General features: G+C 39.5%; 1 protein-coding gene across 3 annotated transcripts in view; it reads right to left on the bottom strand.

Annotated features, from left to right (window-relative positions):
- The window catches only part of TENM1 (teneurin transmembrane protein 1), an 883,219-nt gene that overhangs the window by 60,547 nt on the left and 804,988 nt on the right, over positions 1–17,684 (bottom strand). For all 3 annotated transcript variants that reach the window (XM_036271240.1, XM_036271239.1, XM_036271238.1), the window contains 2 exons: positions 9,215–9,581; positions 6,995–7,505 (listed from right to left, as the gene is read on the bottom strand). In XM_036271240.1, coding sequence (XP_036127133.1) covers positions 6,995–7,505; positions 9,215–9,581 — 878 coding nt within the window. The remainder of the gene's footprint in view (positions 1–6,994; positions 7,506–9,214; positions 9,582–17,684) is intronic.

Here is a 17,684-nt window from a genome sequence, read left to right on the forward strand (position 1 = left end):
TACTGCTTAGTACAGCAGTCCTTTTAACATTTCTTGCAGTGCTGGTTTGGTGCTAGGTCCCTTAGCCTTTTTTTTTTTTTTGTCTGGGAAGTTCTTTATTTGATTTTTTTTTTTTTTTTTTTTAATGATAATCTTGCTGGGTAGAGTATTCTTGGATTCAGATCCTTGTTTTTCATGACTTTGATTACTTCATGCCATTCCCTTCCTATAGTGTTTCTGTTGAGAAGGCAGCTGATAGCCTTATGGGGGCTCCTTTGTAGGTAACCTGTTGCTTATCTCTTGCTACTTTTAGGATTCACTTTTTGTCTTAAATTTTGGCATTTTAATTATTGTGTCTTGGTGTGGCCCTCTGGGTCTTCTTACTTGGGACACTCTGTAGCTCTGCAACTATATGCATTTTTTCTTCACTAAGTTAGGAAAGTTTTCTGTCACTATTTATTTAAATATATTCTCTAACCTTTGCTCATTTTCTTCTTCTTCTGAGACCCCTGTGATGGGGATGTTGTTACATTTCATATTGTCCCACAGTTCTCTTAGGCTGTTTTCCTGTTTTTAAATTATTTTTGGTTCTCTGATTGGGTGATTTTTTTCTACTCTGTCTTCTTCTTATTTTTTTTATGCTATCTCACACACCCTTGACCAGGGCTTGGGACAAGTTTGTGCCCTTGGCTCGAATCATACCCGTGACTCATTGGTTTGTGGGCTGATGCTCTAACACTGAGACAAACTGGCCAGGGCTCTACCCTGTCTATTCTTCACTGATCTGATTCTTGGCTTACTCTACTCTGCTGGTTATTCCTTCCAATGTGTTCTTTATTTCTGCTATGTCATTCTTCATTTCTGCTTGGTAGTTTTTCATTTTCAATTGGTTGATTTTGATGTTTCTATGTCTTTCCTCATGCTGTTGAGCTCTTTCCTCATGCTGTTGAGCTTCCTCATTATCATTACTCTGAACTCTACCTCTGATAACTTGTTCAATTGCATTTCATGTATCTCTTTTTTTTGGTAGAGTTCTCTTGTGTTTTATTTGGGCGTTGTTTCTTTGTTTCACCATTTGGCTGTCTCAGTTGTTTTTGGAGTCTGCCAGATTTTCCCAGTGAGTATTGGTGTTCTGCTGGTTTTGGCTCTGTCTACTGGGTTTGGATGAGTGTGAGAGGAACCACATTAAACATCACTGTCAATTCTTACTTTCCTGGGTAGATTTGAAGGCTAATAAAAGATTTATTTATTCTCCAGGTTTTGCCTGCAAGCTTTCGTCTCTGTTACCTGATGAGCCTTGATTTGTAGTCCTCTGCTGAATAAAAAATCCCTCAGGTGTAAAAGGATTTCCAGCATGTGGGGCACTTTCTTTCTGTCAGACTCTATCTGTTAATGAGCCTCAATTTGTGTTTCTCTGGCCTGGACTGGTGGAGTCAAGTTCCTGAGGGAGGGGTTGTTTCTTCTCCCTGGGGCTCTGGGAAGAGGCTCTTTGAGGAACATGTTTATTGTATTATGAGCAAGTAATTCAGCACAAAACTCTCAGTGTTCTATCTATCTCTGGCCAGAGGCCCCAGACTCTCTCCACACAGTTCTATTCCAGTCTGCCCTCCCTCTGCTGGTACCCAAGGTGAGTGTCTGTATCTGATTTAGTGCTCTGTCCCTTTAGGGAACTGACTGCTCACAACTTAAAGAGCCCTCAGCTGCTGTCTATGGACTCCCAGACTGCCCTGTATTGCCTCTGCAGTTCCTACCAGGCTGAATTTGGTGTCCTGATTATACAAGTTCTCTCCATCTGCTTTTCAGTTGTTTTTTTTTTTTTTTCTTGATTATTTGTCTTTATTTTAGTTGAAATTCCAGTTTGGTTCTGGGAGACGGTCTGTGTAGCTTCCATTCACTCTGCTGCCATCCTTTCCCCCTTCTGATTGATACTGATAAGAGTTTGCTTCATGTCTTCTGGACAACACAGATTTTTACAACCCACTCTTTATTTTATGAGGTTCTTCAGAAATTTCATTTCTGGAGTACCCATTATCTATACCATGACCTCCCCTTTGATTCGTATTTCTATAGTCCCCAATACTTGTTGACCACCTTCTCTGTGTCAGGCACTGCTCTCAGCTCTAAATGCCTCCAGAAAGACACTTTTGTGGAGGAAGTTGCCTTCATTCTGACAAAGGATAAGAAGAGGCCTTTCTGGCTGTCTCTCCAGGGATGCTTCTGTGTGGTGACTTCCAGCGGCAAGGTCCAGAGTCATACTTGCTTTTAATTATTTCAGGCACTGGCACAGTTCTCCAAGTGCCTCACATTGTGTCCTCACCCTCACGGCCTGTGCACCAAGGGCAATGACCCTGGCGGGGAGGTTCACATGGCCAGCCAGCTGTAGTGTTTGTTTGTTTCAATTAGTGCATTTATGTTAATCACTCTCTTGGTTTTCCTCCTACTCTACTAGATTTTCCTTCTCAGTTTTTTTTTTGATTGTTCTTCTTCATATCCTCAAGTCTAAATGTTAGAGTGCTCCAGGTTCAGTCTTGGGTCTCTTTTCTTCCTTGTCTATACTCACTTACATGTGTTTGGCTTTAAACACAATCCAAATACTGGGGGATGTCAAATTTGGATCTTCTAATTTAAAATCTCCAGCCTCTCCTGTCAATTGCAGACTCATATATCTAATTGCCTACTTGATATTTTCACTTGGATGGCTAAACAAATTGATCATATCCAAAACTGAACTCCCAATATCCTACCTGGTATAATGTATTCCTTGCGTAGATCTTTCTATCTTGGTAAATGAAAAGTTTAACTTCCAGTTGCTAAGGCCAAAACACGTTGAAGTTATCTCTGATTGTTCTTTCTCCCACACCCTACATCCAATCTGTCAGTAAGTCCTGACAGGTCTACTCTCAAAACGTAATTAATATTTTACAACTTCTTACTACCCCCACTCCCTGACCTAAGTCACCATCTTGTGCCTGCATTAGGAAAACCCTCTCCACCATTAGGTTTCCTTGCTTCCACCATACAATCTGTTCTCAATGCAGAGTGATTCTTTGAAATATAAGTCAAATTATGTCACTCCTTTAGTCAAAACTCTCCAGAAATTCCACCTCTTACTCAGAGTAAAAGTCAGTCTTTACAGAGGACTAAAAAGCTCTATATGAAGTAGTTCCATTGCTTCATAGATTTTATCTCCTCATTACTCTTACTCCACTCCACTCCAGTCACAGTGGCTGCTTTACTATTCTTTGAGCATATCAGTTTTGTTTCTGCTGCAGGGCCTTTGCAATTGCTGTTAGCTCTGCCTGGAATGTTCTCTCTCTTCCTTCTCCCCAGATATCTGTATGGCTCACTCACTTACCTCCTACAGGTATTTGCATACAGTAGTTCCCCTTATCTACAGAGGATATATTAGTGGATGCTTGAAAGCTCAGACAGTACCAAAATCTATATATACTGTTTTTTCCATACACATAGTGCATACTTATGATAAAGTTTAATTTATAAATTGGACACCATAAGAGATTAACAACAATAACTAATAGTAAAATAGAACACACAAAAATATACTGTAATAAAAGTTCTGTGAATGTGGTCTCTCTCTGTTCATGTTTTCCACCCACATATTGAATGCATTTTTCATCTTAATTAATTTTTACCATGCACTGTGGCCATAACTTTTGCAGTTTGAAGTGTGACAGTAAAAAGAGCACACCTTTCTTTTTTGTTCTTCACAATTTAATGGATAAAAGATTTGTTCTCACCATAGATCTTAGCAGCTTCAGCATGCTTTTTTTTGATTTTCTTATTAACTGGAGAACTTTCATCTTTTCACTTAAAGGAAGTAAGTACTTTATGGCTTCTCTTTGGCATATGTGAGTTGCCAGCATCACTACTTTTGGGATTTGGGACCATTATTAAGTGCAATAAGGGTTAGTTGAGTACAAACACTGAGATACCCATATCTCAACAGGTGATCTGATAAATGAGAGGGCTACTAAGTGACCAATGGCAAGGGATGTCTATAGCATGGATCTGCTGGATGAAAGATTAATTCACACCCTAGGTGGGATGGATTGGGAAGGCACGCGATTTCATCATGCTACTCAGAACAGGGCACACTTTAAAATGTGTGAACTATTTATGAAATTTTCCATTTAATATTTTCAGACTATGGTTAACCACAGGTAATGGAAACCGTGGAAATCAGAACCATGAATAAAGGGAACAACTCTATTCAAATGTCATCTTCTTAGTGAGGCCTACCCTGACCACTTAACTCATAAAAACCCTTTTGCCCCATATTCTTAAACATTTTTTTTCTTTATTGATTTTTAGAAAGAGAGAAAGGAAGTGGGAGAGAGAGATAGAAACATTGATGAGAGAGAACATTGATTGGCTGCCTCCTAAATGCCCCTGCACTGGGGATTTAGCCCACAACCTTGGCATGTGCCCTGACTGGAAATCCAACCGGGAACCTCTTGATGCATGGGTCAATGCTCAACCACTGAGCTACACCAGCCAGGCCTTTGCCGCATATTCTTTATCACCTTTACCTTGCTTTATTTTCTCCCCAGATCTTGTTACCATCAGAAGTTCTGTACATTTTACTTGTCTCCTTCCCGTACAACATAAGCTCTATGAAGGTTGAGATTTTTATCTAATTTGTTTATGTCTGTGTCACCAGCACCAGAGCACTGCTTGGCACAGATAAGTGCTCAGGAAATATTTGTTAGATAAATAAATGAATGTGAAATAGGTTACTTTGTGGTTTCTTTTTCTCTCTCTAGCTTTATTGAGGTATAAATGACAAATAAAATTATATATATTTAAAGTATATAATATGATGATTCAATAAATTCATGAATGATTGACCTGGTTATTTTGAAAACTAGTTGGGACTTAAGCCATTTCTTATTGCTTGACTGGATTCAACCATTAGCTTTCAAAATAATTTGTCTAATTTCAGCTGCAGTGTGATCTTGCATACATTTTAAAAAAAGGATATTCTTACCCTGGCCAGTGTGGTTCAGTTGGTTGGGTGTCATTACATATACCAAAAGGTTGCCCATTTGATTCCCAGTCAGGGCACATACCCAGGTTGTGGGTTCAATCCCTGGTGGGGGCATATACAGGAGGCAGCCAATCAATGTTTCTCTCTCACATAATGTTTCTCTCTCTCTCTCCCCCTTCCCCTCTCTCTAGAATCTGTAAAACATGTCATTGTGTGAGAATTAAAACAAAATAATTGAAGCCCTGGCCGGTTTGGCTCAGCGGTTAGAGCGTCGGCCTGCGGTCCTGAGAGACCCGGGTTCGGTCACCGCTAAGGGCGCGTACCTCGGTTGCAGTTTGTCCCCGGCCCTGGTCGGTTGTGCGGGTGGCAGCCACTCGATGTGTCCCTTTCACATCGATGTTTCTCTCTCTCTCTCTCTCTCTCTGTTCCTCTCTCTCCCTCCCACTCTACCTGAACAAAAAATGGAAAAATTTCCTCGGGTGAGGATGAAAAAACAAAACAAAACAAACAAACAAACAAAAAAACAAAATAATTGAAAAAGATATTCTCATTAGAAATTTTATCTTTCATAAGGCTCTTGAGTCAGACTGTTGGAGTTTGAATGCTGGACATATGTGTGAGTCAGGATAAGTTAACCATTCTGTGCCTTAGTTTTATCATCCAAAGAACAGATGTACTAGGAGCACTTATCCCATGATGTTATTTTTGGGATCATAAAATAATAGTGTATGCAAATCACCTAATCCGGTACCTGGCACATAATAAAGCTTTAGTAAATAGTGACTTTTATTACTGCTGTTAAGATGTAATATAAAATTTTCAAAAAATACTAGAAGACTTACAACAGAAACAACTGAAGACATTTTTCTAAGTGAAACTAAAATAGCTGTCCAGCTCTTTTGTATAAGTGGCAATTTTTGGGGAAATGATCCAAAACTTGAAGGCCAATTGTTTTGTCCTTTTCCTTAGGAAGGTTTCCTGAGACTAGACATATTCTCTTCACATTCTCTATATCCTCACAGAATAGTTACATTTCGAACCTCTCATACTTAATATCTCCACTTCTCACATTTTTCACCTCAATGCCATTTCAGACTCAGAGGTTCAGATTCCATGTATGATCTTCACTCAGGAAACTGGTAAAAAATTCAGCAGTTCCCTTTGTGGGAAAGATGCTTATTGGGTGCTGGCACACCATCGTTCTAAATGTGTTGACTTGCAAACAAGGTTGTCCATGCTTTAAAAGACAAGGACAATGGTCTCTATTTCCATGTCATGATACCTCCTTGTATCTTGCTATTAGACATATCTTGTGTTAAGAAAAGTTATCATAGATCCAGTCTGTGAATGCCAGCATGTGTCAGATTCTTTGACTTATACAGGAAAAGGGGGAAGCCCAACCCTGTACAGTATCATTTGTCTCCACATTTTAAAGTATCCAATAAAGAGAAGCCTTCTCCCATTCAGCACTTAGCCCACATTGTTTCACACTTGCTTTACAGGGTCCACTTCTTGTACTCTAACTTATCGCTTACCTCCCACAACAACTTATACTGAGTTGGGCTGGGCTGGGCACACATTTATTTATTCATTCATTAAACCCCATAGAAATAAATAAATACTAGTTAAACTACACTGCTTCTTGCTGTTTTGGAACAATTTTCTAATTTTGTTATTTAAGTAAAATTTTATCTTGTTGTCCAAGCTATGCTGTACATTTCTTGAGTACATGGACTTCTATATCACTCCTGTCTCCTGCAATGCCACACTTGACTCCTCATTCAGTCTATTTTTTATTATTATGCTCCGCAAAACTGTTCTGGAGAAATGGTCCCAAACCCCAGGAACTGAGTAAAATTTTCTCCTTGATTTTTTATTTTTTATTGTGGTTGTTAGGAAAAACTAGCATGTAACATCTAGCTCTAGCAAGTACTAAATCAATTTCCTGTTATAACATGACTTAAAGTAAAAACCTGACAAAGCCTATGTTGAGAATTAAAAACTTACTCATAAACAGTTGTCCATCCATTTTCATTACTTTTGGTAGCCAGAAGCCCTGTGTTTCCTGGATAGGTCATTAAGGCCAGATTATAGCCTTGGGCTGACACTCTTTTCAGGACTCCATTGCTGCTTATGGTCAGCCAGTACACCTGCCCGCCAGGCACTACAAGCCAAAGGGGCATCCCACCTGCATCCCTGCGAATATGCACTGAGTTGCCGTTGCTACTGGTAATGGCACCCAAGTCACCTTCAGCATTGTAGGTGAAATTATACACATAGTCCCTTGTTATCAAGTTCAAGGTGTGCAGGTGGGTTCCATTGATGGTGAACTGGTAGAGTTCCTGATCAGCAGGTGAAGCAATCTCATAAAGGTTCACATCATTCAGGTGGGCTTGGTTCCTGCTAATGGTTCGAATTCGAATGTTCCCAAGGTCAGCCACATAGAGGGTACCATCAGGTGACACTGCTAAGGAGGAAGGGGCTTTCATCTTTGCATCTTTGGCATAGCCACCATCACCTATGGAGAAAAACCCTGATCTTAATAATTGTAATCATAAGCATTTATATAAATAAACAGTATATAGTCCAGTCAGTGTGGCTCAGTGGTTGAGCATTGACCCATGCACCAAGAGGTTGCTGGTTCAATTTCTGGTCAGGACACATGCCAGGGCTATGGGCCAAATCCCCAGTGGGAGGCATGCAGGAGGTGGCCAATCAATGTTCTCTCTTATCAATGTTTCTATCTCTCCCTCTCCCTTCCTCTCTCTCTAAAATCAATAAAGAAAAAAAAAACAGTATACAGAAGTCACTTTGCATCAAGAATTATTTGAAAGGGAACAATCAATTAGCCAACATTCTCCATGTGTCCTCCATGACAAATTTGAAACCCATTATTCAAAATTCTTGAGTCAGTACAACTGAAGATAAACAGTAAGATTCAATTATCTCAGTAAGATAAATTTTGTGAAATCCTCAATCCTGCTGTTCAGTATCTATTGTATTGCAAGATGCAAACAACAACAATAACAAAAAAAAACTAAAAACAAAACCAGCAAATAATAACAACCAACAAAATTTGGCTGGAAATCTATGAGACTTAATGCCTGTCAATACTTGAAAGATCTATCTCAGACTTTTCCAATCCTGCTGTGCCTAGAGAACCTTTATTTGGTTAATTCCCATTGTCACATTGTCAAAGCACACTAAGTGTTTAAGTGCAACAATGATTTAGAACATCAAATTTAATAACTGAAATAAGTATTATATTCATGTTGAATGAGAGATATATATTAGCAAAATAACTATACAACTAACTGTCCAGGAAAACATCAGAAATATTGATCAACAGTCTTATCAACCAAACTGCTCACTCTAGATTTCTCTGGCCCAAGTAAAAGCAAAGGTTTAAAGAGAACCATTTGGGCCTAGATGAACAGTTAAATAGGGTTACAAGCACTATGGGGGGTTGCCGTATCCCAGCAATAAATGTATCTATTGACATTTTGAGGACTGTGTGCTATCTGGAATATCCATTCCATGTTTTGAAGAAAAAGCTATTTTCTTTCTTTGTCTCTTCTTTTTTTCTATTTCAGCTGAAAGTAAAGGGCACTAATGGTTATGGAGAAAGTTTTGGATTTAAAAAAAAAAAAAACAATGGAAGTAGAAGATTAATGTCCTAAGATCCTTCCTTTGTAGTAAAGATTTAATTGTGCCCACGTGTCCCCAAAGAAGTCTGTTCCTAGTCTCTTTGGATTTCAAATATCAATGGTGTCAACCTGGAAAGCAGTCACTTAGAGGAAGTAATATTTTCCTGAAATAAATTGGTAAATGTAGGTTTTACTTAGTTTCTCTTTCTCCAAAGTACAAATACTATTATGATCCTACATTTGAATAGTGGTTTTAACTTCTTAGACTTATCAAAATTTATGTTATATTGGTTTATCTTCAAACCAGGAAGGTGATATAATTGAGGCAAATGATCTCTATTTTACAGATAAAATAAGCAAGTGGTGAAGAGATTTTGTAGCTTTACTGGGACCACTCAGTGAGTCAGCTACAGAACAATGACCAGATACTACACTATCTGACCCCCAACAAATTGCTTTCTCCATTAGGTCATGTTAATGTTCACAAGCAACAATTTGGTTTTCCTTTTGACTATTCTGTTCTATGTTTTCCCTTTGAAAACAGAGAGGAGGAGCTGGTGAATTGCTAAAAAGGTCATACCTGAAAAACAGTCACAGTTGGGATCAATTTTGCAATCACAGTCAGTGGGGGCACCAGCCATGATGGAGATCTCCCCATTGGTGGTAACTTGCTGAATGCGATTTACTTTCCTCTCATCTGTTTCGGCTATGAAGAGAAGTCCGCTGTGGGAGACACTGATGGCCTTAGCTGACTCCAGAGTGGAGTGAATTGCCACCTTGCTGACCAAGAAATGATCGATACCTGGCACCTGGCAGTGAATGGGGCGCCCTGCAATGATCCGCACACGCCTGTTCTCAGAAATTTGCAGCACAATGTTGTTATCCAAGACATACAATGAATTGTCCATGGGATTGACTGCAAGGTCTGTTGGCCACTCTAATCGCACCTGCAAAAAAAACAAAAACAAAAACAAAAACAAAAACAAAAACAGGTGGAGTTTTACCTTGAAAAAACCTGGCTCATCTCAAGAATTTCAGCAATGTTGGTGTTGTTTGCAAAGTTACAGAAGGCATTGCCTGCAAAGTTGCGGGAGGATGGCTGATCCAATGTTCTGGTAAACATATTTATCATTTATACCATTTTTGGCATAGTGTACATAATTTTTTTGAAATAATTCCAGACTGACCCTCTAGAGCACTGATTTTCAACCTTTTTCATCTCATGACACACATAAACTAATTACTAAAATTCTGCTGCACAACCAAAAAAATACATTCTATATTTTGCCAATCTGACAAAAATAGGTATGATTTGATGGATTTATAAAAATAATAATAATAGAGAACCGAAAAATGGCGGCGGAGTGAATGGATCTACACAGACCGTCTCCCAGAACCAAACTGGAATTACAACTATAACACAGAAAAATCGACGGGAAAAACCAACAGAAAAGCAGCTTGCGAGGACCATACAACGAGGGACACTGACTCCATCCCAGTAGGCTTGCGAAGGTGCGAGACGGAGCCCACGGTCGGCAGCTCAGCAGCGACCTAAGCTGTAAGCGGCGCCCTCGGGTTACACTCCCAGGCGGCTCCACAGCGCAGCCGGGACAGAAGCTGAAACAGCCACAGCCACTCACCTTGGGCTCCGGCTGAGGGAGGGCAGACTGGACTGGAACTGTGTTGGGACACTCGGGGTTTGGAGGGTGCTCAGAGCTTTGGCTGAGTGCAGCCACTCAGGACGGTGGCCACATTGCTCCTTCCCAGGGCTCTGAGGAGAGGCAGCAGCCCCTCCCTCGGAGATCCAACCCCACCCTGTGGGCCATTGAAGTGCTAATTGAGGCTCACTAACAACCAGCATCTGCCCCACCCTCGTGAAAGCCCCTTGGCTGAGCACCAGAGGGAGTTTTTTCAATCAACTGACAACCCAAAACTCATCAAGTAACCTCGACTGCTAGCCTCCAGGAAAAAGCTAGAGGATAATAGTACCTTTCCTGGGCTGGCAACTTTAACCAGGAAAGTAAGACTTGACAGTGGTGTTCAACATGGGTCCTCCCTCGCTCGCTCATCTAAACACAGGAGAGGGAGCCACAAACAGCAGAACACCAACACCCACAGGGAGAACTTGACAGTCAGCAAAGCCCACAGTGATAGCCAAAATGGTGAGACACAGAAACAGAAGTCAAATGAAAGAGCACGACACCTCCACTGAAGATGAGATCAATGTGGAGCAATTAGGCATGTTAAAAGAGCTAGAATTCAGAGCCATGATCTTAAGGAAGCTGAACAGCATGAGTAAGGACATAGAGACACTGAAAATAAGCCAATTGGAATTTAAAAACCAACAAGAAGAGATAAAAAATGACATATCAGAAATGAAAAACACATTGGAAGGTTTAAAAAGCAGAGTAGGGGAAGCTGAGGACCGGATCAGTGAATTAGAAGACAGGGTAGAAAAAATCAACCAATCAGAAAAACAAAAGGAAAAAACGATTAAAAAACAGGAAGACAGCTTAAGAGAACTATGGGACAACTGGAAACGTAATAATATTCTCATCATAGGAGTCCCCAAAGAAGAAGAAAATGAGCAAGGGATAGAGAATATATTCAAAAAAATAGTGAGAGAAAACTTCCCTAATTTGGTGAAGGAAGAAGGCATTCAAGTTCAAGAAGCACAGAGAGTCCCAAGTAAGAAGAACCCAAACAGGCCCACACCAAGACACATAGTAATTAAAATGCCACAAATTAAAGACAAAGAGAGAATCCTAAAAGCAGCAAGAGATAAGCAACAGGTTACCTACAAAGGGAACACCATAAGGCTCTCAGCTGACTTCTCACAAGAAACACTACAGGCCAGAAGAGAATGGCATGAAGTAATCAAAGTCATGAAAAACAAGAATCTGAATCCAAGACTACTCTACCCAGCAAGGCTATCATTCAAAATAGAACATCAAATAAAGAGCTTCCCAGACAAAAAAAAAGGCTAAGGGAATACATTAGCACCAAACCAGCACTGCAAGAAATGTTAAAAGGACTGCTGTAATTAGCAGTAGAAATGGGAAGAGAAATAGAACCAAACTAAACAAAAATGGCAATAAATAAGTACATATCAATAATCACCTTAAATGTAAATGGATTGAATGCTCCCATAAAGAGACACAGAGTAGCTGATTGGATAAGAAAGCATGACTCATCTATATGTCGTTTACAAGAGACCCACCTCTCAACAAAAGACTCACATAGGTTGAAAGTGAAGGGATGGAAAAAAATTTTCCAAGCAAATGGAAAGTAAAAATAGCTGGGGTAGCAATTCTCATATCTGATAAAATAGATTTCAAAATGAAGACCATAACTAGAGACAAAGAAGGCCACTACATAATATTGAAAGGATCTATCCAACAGGAAGATATAACATTGATAAACATATATGCACCCAATATAGGAGCACCAAAATATATTAAAAATCTTCTGGAGGACTTCCAAGGAGAAATCGACAACAATACAATCATAGCAGGGGACTTCAACACCCCGTTGACAGCACTGGATAGATCCTCTAGGCAAAAAATTAGCAAGGAAACAGAGACTCTAAATGAAACACTAGACCAAATGGATTTTATAGATATCTACAGAGAATTACACCCCAAAACTACAGAATACACATTCTTCTCAAGTGCACATGGGACATTCTCAAAGATAGACCACATGATAGGACACAAACTAAATCTCTACAAGTTCAAGAAGATTGAAATCATATCAAGCATCTTCTCAGATCACAATGGCATGAAACTAGAAATCAATTGCAACAAGAACATGCAAAGACATTTCAACACATGGAGGCTAAATAGCATGTTATTAAACAATGAATGGGTCACCGAGGAGATCAAGGAAGAAATTAAAAACTTCCTGGAAACCAATGAAAATGAACACACAACAACACAAAATCTATGGGATGCAGCGAAAGCAGTTCTGAGAGGGAAGTTCATAGCACTACAGGCCTACCTCAAAAAACAAGAAAAATTTCTAATTGACTGTCTAACCTCACAACTTAAAGAATTAGAAAGCAAACAAAAAGAAAACCCCAGAGCAAGTAGAAGGCAGGAAATAGTAAAGATCAGAGCAGAAATAAATGACATAGAGACCAAAAAAACAATTCAAAGGATCAATGAAACAAAGAGCTGGTTTTTCGAAAAGATAAACAAGATTGATGGACCCTTAGCTAGACTCACCAAGAAACAAAGAGAGAGAACCCAAATACACAAAATCAGAAATGAAAGAGGAGAAGTAACAACCAACACCACGGAAATACAAAAGATCATTAACAACTACTATGAACAACTATATGGCAACAAATTCGACAATCTAAGCGAAATGGACAAATTTCTAGAAACACACAGTCTCCCAAAACTATTCCTGGAAGAGATAGAAAACTTGAACAGACCAATAACAACTAAGGAAATCGAAGAGGTAATCAAGCCTCCCCCAGCAAACAAAAGCCCAGGCCCAGATGGCTTCACGGGGGAGTTTTTCCGAACATTCAAAAAAGAACTAACACCCATTCTCCTCAAACTATTTCAAAAAATTCAAGAAGAAGGAAGACTTCCAAACACGTTCTATGAGGCCAGCATAATTCTAATTCCAAAACCAGAAAAAGACACTACGAAGAAAGAAAACTACAGGCCAATATCCCTGATGAACATAGAGGCCAAAATCCTGAACAAAATATTAGCAAATCGGATCCAGAAATACATCAAAAAAATTATTCACCATGACCAAGTGGGATTCATTCCAGGGATACAAGGCTGGTACAATATTCGCAAATCAATAAACGTGATACACCACATCAACAAAATGAAGAATAAAAACCACATGATCATATCAATACATGCTGAAAAAGCATTCGACAAAATCCAGCATCCATTTCTGATAAAAACGCTCAGCAATGTAGGAATAGAGGGATCATATCTCGACATAATAAAGGCCATATATGAAAGACCTACAGCCAACATCATACTTAATGGACAGAAACTAAAAACATTTCCATTAAGAACAGGAACAAGACAGGGATGTCCACTTTCGCCATTCTTATTTAACATTGTACTGGAAGTCTTAGCCACAGCAATCAGACATGAAGAAAAAATAAAAGGGATCCAAATTGGAAAGGAGGAAGTGAAACTGTCATTATTTGCAGATGACATGATATTATACATAGAAAACCCTGAGGACTCCATCAAAAATCTACTAGACTTAATAAATGAATTTGGCAAAGTAGCAGGATACAAAATTAACGTCAAGAAATCGACGGCATTCTTGTACACCAATGATGAACTCACAGAAAGAGAAACTGAAAAAACAATCCCATTCCCCATCGCGCCAAAAAAATTACGATACCTAGGAATAAACTTAACCAAAGAAGTAAAAGACCTATTTGCAGAAAACTACAGGTCATTGAAAAAAGAAATAGAGGAAGATATAAAAAAGTGGAAGCACATACCCTGTTCATGGATTGGAAGAATTAACATCATTAAAATGTCCATACTATCCAAAGCAATCTATAGATTCAATGCAATCCCCATCAAAATACCAACGACATATTTCATAGAACTAGAACAAATACTTCAAAAGTTCATATGGAACCAAAAAAGACCCCGAATAGCCACAGCAATCTTGAAAAAGTAGAACAAAGTAGGTGGGATCACAATACCAGATATCAGGTTATACTACAAAGCGACTGTAACCAAAACAGCCTGGTACTGGCACAAGAACAGGCATATAGACCAGTGGAACAGAACTGAAAACCCAGAAATGGACCCAAGGCAATACGCTCAATTAATATTTGACAAAGGTGGCAAGAGCATACAGTGGAGTAAAGACAGCCTCTTTAATAAATAGTGTTGGGAAAATTGGACAGCTACATGCAAAAAAATGAAACTAGACCATCAACTTACACCCTACACAAAAATAAACTCAAAATGGATAAAAGACTTAAATGTGACCCTTGAATCCATAAAAATTCTAGAAGAAAATGTAGGCAACAAAATTTCGGACATCATGCGGAGCAGAATTTTCATTGATACATCACCTAAGGCAACAGAAATAAAGGAGAAAATGAACACATGAGACTACATCAAACTAAAAAGCTTCTGCACAGCAAAAGAAACAATCATCAAAATGGAAAGGCAACCCACTGTATGGGAGAACATCATTGCCAATGATGTATCAGATAAGGGGTTAATTTCCAATATATATAGAGTGCTCATACAACTCCACAAAAGGAAGACAAAGAACCCAATTAAAAAATGGGCAGAGGAGCTGAATAGACACCTCTCCAAACAGGACATACAAATGGCCAAGAGACATATGAAGAAATGCTCAACATCACTAATCATCAGAGAGATGCAAATTAAAACAACAATGAGGTATCACCTCACACCTGTCAGAATGCCCGCCATCAACAAATCATCAAACAACAAGTGTTGGCAAGGGTGTGGAGAAAAGGGGACTCTAATACACTGCTGGTGGGAATGCAGACTGGTGCAGCCGCTATGGAAAACAATATGGTGCTACCTCAAAAAATTAAAAATTGAACTTCCATTTGACCCAGTGATCCCACTGCTGGGAATATACCCTAAGAAGCCTGAAACACCAATCAGGAAGAATATATGTACCCCCATGTTCATAGCAGCACTATTTACAATAGCTAAGATCTGGAAACAGCCCAAGTGTCCACCAGTAGACGAATGGATAAAAAAGCAGTGGTACATATACACAATGGAGTACTATGCAGCGGTAAGAAAGAAAGATCTCTTATCCTTTGAGACGACATGGAGGGACCTGGAAAGTATTATCCTAAGTGAAAGAAGCCAAGCTGAAAAAAACAAATACCACATGATCTCACTTATATACGGAATATAATGAACATAGCAGTCTGAGGAATACAGTAGACCCAGACACATGGAAGTAGGGCATAGACTGACATCGCTCAGAAGAGGGGATGGGGGGTGGGGGGGTGGGAAGAGATAAACCACAGAACTTATATGCATGTATGCATGACCAATGGACATGGACAACTAAGCCCGGGACAGGGTGGAGGGGGTGTGGGGTGTGGGGTGCCAATGGGGTAAAAAGGTAAAATATCTGTAACAAAAAAATAAATAAAAATTAATTTAAAAAAAAATAATAATAATAATAATTACCCACCCTTTTTGCTCCAAAGTGACTTTAATAAAAAATCAGGTACCTATACTTGTGTATAAGGACTTTTGGTACCTAGAATTAACCAATCACATGCAACCATAATAGGGACATGACCAATAAGATGCAACTCTATTATATGACCTATATATTTGTGGTTCAAGACAGAGAATTTACACTGAACTGCTATTGTTGTGTTGGCTGTTGTCATTTTTTTTGACAATCTAAGGGAAAAGAGGTCTGATTCCCTGACTAAATAGTCAGGTACTGCATGTTTTAAAAATTCTTCTGGTGCACCAAGCATATTTGCTGTTGAACATCGCTGCTCTACAGCAATATTTTTCAGTGTGGTCTCTGGACCAGCAGCAACAACATCACCTGGGAAATTGTTAGAAATGCAAATGCTCAGGTCCTAGCTTAGAGCTATTGAATCAGAAACTCTGGGTATGAGGGCCCAATCAGTTGTGGTATAACACACTTTCCAGGTGATTCTAATGTATACTAAAGTTTGAAGACCACTACTTTAGGGCTTCTTTGTCACTATGATATACCAGTCTCTCTCACTATCCTGTAAGTGCATGCAAGAGCAAAGTTATAGAGGTTTCTGAAAAACAGAACGCTGGAGAAACCAGATTTTACTCTAACAGCAACCTTTTAGGACAGGACCTTACATTAGCATAGACCTAGCATCCATGTTGTAGAATATTCAGGTACAGTACATCAGTTGGTGATTTGGAATCCTAAATTTAACTAGGTCACTACATATCTCCCTTTCATCAGCAACGAAACAGGTTGATTTGTTCTTTCATTGAGTATTTGCTGAGTACCTTCTTTGTGCTAGGTTTTGTGGATTCAAAAGACTACTATGACATTATTCTCCGTGTTATGAAGAAGGAGGTAGCAGATAGAGTATGAGAGCACTTCACTCAGACTAGGAGTCAGGAAGCAGGATATTGCCAGAGAAGCTGCTACTTAAGCAGGGTCTGAAATGGTCAGTAGGAGAGAAATGGGATGAAATTGAGAGTAGAGGAAGCAGAGTTGAGGGCAATCTAGGTAGAGGGAATAGCATGGGTGAAGGCCCAGAGGTTAGAGACAGTATGGCCAATTCAGGTTACTGCAAACAATTCAGTAAGGCTAATAGTATAGGCTGAATGTGTGGGAGTGGTGAACAAAGGAAGTAGGAGGTAGACATTGGCTAGGTGTTATGGACTACACTGTGACACCCCCCCCCTCTTAAATGTGTATGTTGAAGTCCTAACCCCTAATGTGACTATATTTGGCAATAGGGCCTTTAAAGAGGTGATAAAAGTTAAATGAGGTTGTACGTGTGGGGCTCTAATTCAACAGGATTGATGTCCTTATAAGAAGAATAAGAGACACTACGAGTGTGTGTGCACAGAGAAAAATCCCATGTGAGAACACAGTAAGAGGGTGGTCTTCTGCAAGCCAAAGGGAGAGAGAGGCTTCAGGAGAAACCAAACCTGTTGACAGCTTGATCTTAAACTTCTAGCCTCCAGAACTGTGAGAAATAAATGTATTTTGTTAAACTCACCCAGTCTGTGATATTTTTCTAAGGAAGCCCTAGCACACTAATACACAAGGTAATGGAAGGATGTACCTGTCTAGCTTTATTCTGATGACTGTGGGAAATTGCAGAAGGGCTTTAAGTGGGGTGTGCCATAGTCATAAATGGGTACTAGAGAGATCACACTGGATGCTGTTGAAACCATAACAGAGGAGGAGGAGAAATGGGAGGCAGACTGATAGTTAGAAGGCTCTTGCAGTGGTCCAGGTAAGGGATGATAGTGGCCTGAACTAGGATGGCAATAGTGGGGTTGGAGAGAAGTAAATGGGTTTGA

Source organism: Molossus molossus, unplaced genomic scaffold (assembly GCF_014108415.1).
Source record: "Molossus molossus isolate mMolMol1 unplaced genomic scaffold, mMolMol1.p scaffold_m16_p_2, whole genome shotgun sequence".
Lineage (NCBI taxonomy): Eukaryota > Metazoa > Chordata > Mammalia > Chiroptera > Molossidae > Molossus > Molossus molossus.